The sequence below is a fragment of the Nerophis ophidion genome, linkage group LG21 (assembly GCF_033978795.1).
Source record: "Nerophis ophidion isolate RoL-2023_Sa linkage group LG21, RoL_Noph_v1.0, whole genome shotgun sequence".
NCBI lineage: Eukaryota > Metazoa > Chordata > Actinopteri > Syngnathiformes > Syngnathidae > Nerophis > Nerophis ophidion.
The window spans coordinates 29,039,205-29,043,093 of record NC_084631.1 but is presented as its reverse complement, the minus strand read 5'-3'; the positions used below and the strand labels follow the sequence as shown (position 1 = coordinate 29,043,093).

The 3,889-nt window shown below is 42.0% G+C and overlaps 1 protein-coding gene across 1 annotated transcript; it reads left to right on the top strand.

The window, feature by feature from the left end:
* The first annotated feature begins 241 nt into the window (after positions 1-241).
* On the top strand, positions 242-1,492 carry hoxa13a (homeobox A13a). The gene is made up of 2 exons (XM_061881468.1): positions 242-952; positions 1,061-1,492. The coding sequence occupies exons 1-2, from the start codon at positions 283-285 to the stop codon at positions 1,315-1,317; spliced, it is 927 nt and encodes a 308-aa protein (XP_061737452.1). The 5' UTR covers positions 242-282; the 3' UTR covers positions 1,318-1,492.
* The last annotated feature ends 2,397 nt before the right edge of the window (positions 1,493-3,889 follow it).

The window sequence follows — 3,889 nt, the reverse complement described above, 5'->3', positions numbered from 1 at the left end:
CTTTGCACACCTTGCAGAAAGAAAAAGCAGATCAAGTCCACTCGTCTTACTTCTTCGACCTCACAGCCTGGATGTTTACCCGTCCCTACTTTTTTTTGCATACGCGGTCACGTGTCTCCCCGCCGACCAATGACGGCGCGCCCCCGGCGCTCCGGTGCATGCGCGTCACCGCCTCACGTCCTGAGAAGCACTACCCCCCCCCCCCCTCCTCCCTCCTCCCTCCAGTCTCTGCATGGGCTTTTCCCGAAAAGAGCCAGAAGCTTCAGAGTCGGACGGCGTGCTATGACCACGTCACTGCTGCTCCGTCCCCGCTCGCGCTGGCCCGACCCGTCGGTGATGTTCCTCTACGACAACGGCGGCGGCGCGTCGGATGAAGTGAGCAAGAACATGGAGGCGTTCCCGGGCGGCAACTTCGCGGCGAGCCAGTGCAGGAATCTGATGGCGCACCCGGCCTCGCTGGCGCCCAGCACGGCGTACCCGTCCAGCGAGCTGCCCACCGAGCCGGTGAAGCAGTGCAGCCCCTGCTCCGCCTCGCAGAATTCCTCCAGCGCCTCCTTGCCGTACGGCTACTTCGGCAGCGGCGGCTATTACCCGTGCAGAATGGCGCCGCACCACGGCGGTATCAAGACGTGCGGGGCGCAGCCCCCCTCCGCCTACGGGGAGAAATACATGGACACGTCCAATCCCCACGGGGACGACTTCACCTCCCGGGCGAAGGAGTTCGCCTTCTACCCCACCTACCCGTCCGGTCCGTACCAACATGTGCCGAGTTACCTGGACGTCCCCGTCGTGCCCGGGATCGGCGCGCCTCCCGAGGCCAGGCATGAGTCGCTCCTGCCGGTGGAGAGCTACCAGCCGTGGAGCCTGGCCCCCGCCGGGTGGAACGGTCAAGTTTACTGCGGAAAAGAGCCGCCCCAGTCGGGACACAACATTTGGAAATCTTCCCTTCCAGGTAGGAATCTTTTCAATTTCTTGGACTTGACCTCAGATAATTCATTCTTTGCAAATACAAGACGTGTCCCCTCAGATTTCAACCTCCTTCTCTGTGCTTCCCACGCAGACGCGGTGACCATGCACGCGGCCCACGGGGGGGACTCCGCCTCGTACCGGCGTGGGAGGAAGAAGCGAGTGCCCTACACCAAGGTGCAACTGAAGGAACTGGAGCGGGAATACGCCGCCAATAAATTTATCACCAAGGACAAACGGAGGAGGATATCGGCACAGACCAACCTGTCCGAGCGACAAGTCACGATATGGTTTCAGAACAGACGCGTCAAGGAGAAGAAAGTCGTCAACAAATTGAAACCCATCAGCTAGTTCTGTCCACGCACGCGCACACACGCACACACACACACACACACACACACACACACACACACACACACACACACACACACACACACACACACACACTTGTATTTCTTACCTTCTTGAGACCTCGGAAAAATGCCGACCTCTTTAGGACCACCCTTTCTATAAAGGCGGTTTTATTTACAACATTAATAATATATATATTATTAATGTTGTTTTATATATATATATATATATATATATATATATATATATATATATATATATATATATTGTATATATATATATATATATATATATATATATATATATATATACTATGCAAAATGAGTTGGAATTTCACAAGAGAAACATAAAACTTTGGCGGTGTTATAATAAAAATCGTCATTTTACTCAACGCAAGTCGAAATCTTACAAGAAAAACTGAAAGTTTGTGCAATATTATGATTAAGTTTGGAAATGTACTCAATAACACTCGCAATTTGACAAGAAAAATCTTACAATTTTGGCAATTTTATGAGAAAAGAGTAGTAATTATACTTGACACAAGCCACAATTTTATAAGAAAACGTTAACATTTTGGTAACGTGATGATAACACACACAAGCACACACACACACACACACACACACACACACACACACACACACACACACACACACACACACACACACACACACTTGTATTTCTTACCTTCTTGAGACCTCCGAAAAATGCCGACCTCTTTAGGACCACCCTTTCTATAAAGATTTTTTATTTACAGCATTAATTATATACATATATATATATATATATATATATATATATATATATATATATATATATATATATATATATATATATATATATATACATATATATATATACATACTATGCAAAATGAATTGGAATTTCACAAGAAAACCATAGAACTTTGGCGGTGTTATAATAAATGTTGTCATTTTACTCAACGCAAGTCAAAATCTTGCAAGTCAAAATCTTACAAGAAAAACTGAAAGTTTGTGCAATATTATTATTAAGGTTGGTAATGTACTCAATAACACTCGCAATTTGACAAGAAAAGGGTCGTAATTTTACTCCACACAAGCCACAATTTTATAAGAAAACGTTAAAATTTTGGCAACGTGATGATAGTAACACACACACACACACTCACACACAAACACACACACACACACACACACACAAACACACACACACACACACACACACACACACACACACACACACACACACACACACACACACACACACACACACACACACACACACACTTGTATTTCTTACCTTCTTGAGACCTCCGAAAAATGCCGACCTCTTTAGGACCACCCTTTCCATAAACCTTTTTTATTTACAACGTTAATAATATATATATACATGTACTATGCAAAATGAGTTGGAATTTCACAAGAGAAACATAGAACTTGGGCGATGTTATAATAAAAGTCGTCATTTTACTCAACGCAAGTCGAAATCCTACAAGAAAAACTGAATGTTTGTGCAATATTATGATTAAGGTTGGAAATTTAATCAATAACACTCGCAATTTGACAAGAAAGATCTTAAAATTTTGGCAATTTTATGAAAAGAGTCATAATTTTACTCGACACAAGCCACAATTTTATAAGAAAATGTTAAAATGTTGGCAACGTGATGATAATAACACAAACACACACACAAACACACACACACACGCACACACTTGTATTTCTTACCTTCTTGAGACCTCCGAAAAATGCCGACCTCTTTAGGACCACCCTTTCTAGATATATAAAGATTTAATAATATATACATACTATGCAAATATAAAAAAGCTCGTTGTGAAAAATGAGTTGGAATTTCACAAGAAAAACGTAGAATTTTGGCGGTATTGCAATAAAAGTCGTAATTTTATCGTCAATCTTACAAGAAAAACAGAATATTTGTGCAATATTATGATAAAAGTTGGAGTTTTACTCACTAACACTTGCAATTTGACAAGAAAAATCTTAAAATTTTGGCTATTTTATGAAAAGACTCGTGATTTTACTCGACACAAGCCACAATTTTGTAAAAAAAACGTTACAATTTTGGCAACGTGATGATAATAATCTGAATTTTACTTGGCAAAATTATGACAAAAGTCAACTGTTCACCTGCCGTTTTTTTCCGGGGATGAATAGGGAAGTCCTTCTTTAGCTGCCGTCTTGTATTATTATATATTGCTGCCTTTCCACCTGTCAATGTTTACTTTTGTATGCACATTAAATCAACAGAAAATCTTGACTTTGGAGCAATGTTCACGGACTGTAGTATTTGTGCTCTCTATTAGATGCAATGGTTTTCTGTATTGGGACCATGATTTCGGTCCTAACTTGTTCACCGGTCCTCATATGGATGGTACTTTTCCTTGTTGATGTCTCAAGAAGGGTAGAAATACAAGAAAACGCAGACTCACACACTCACATAAAAAAACACGCACACACACACATTTGTATTTGCAACCTTCTTCAGACCTTCGAAAAAGGCCAACCTCTTTAGGACCACCCTTTCTAGATATATAAAGATTTGTATTTACAACATTAATAATATATACATA

Bases quoted from the DNA above. Each gene is read 5' to 3' on its own strand.
- hoxa13a (XM_061881468.1), top strand. From the start codon at position 283: ATGACCACGTCACTGCTGCTCCGTCCCCGCTCGCGCTGGCCCGACCCG. The intron at 953-1,060 runs GTAGGAATCTTT...CTTCCCACGCAG, and splicing joins TTGGAAATCTTCCCTTCCAG to ACGCGGTGACCATGCACGCG.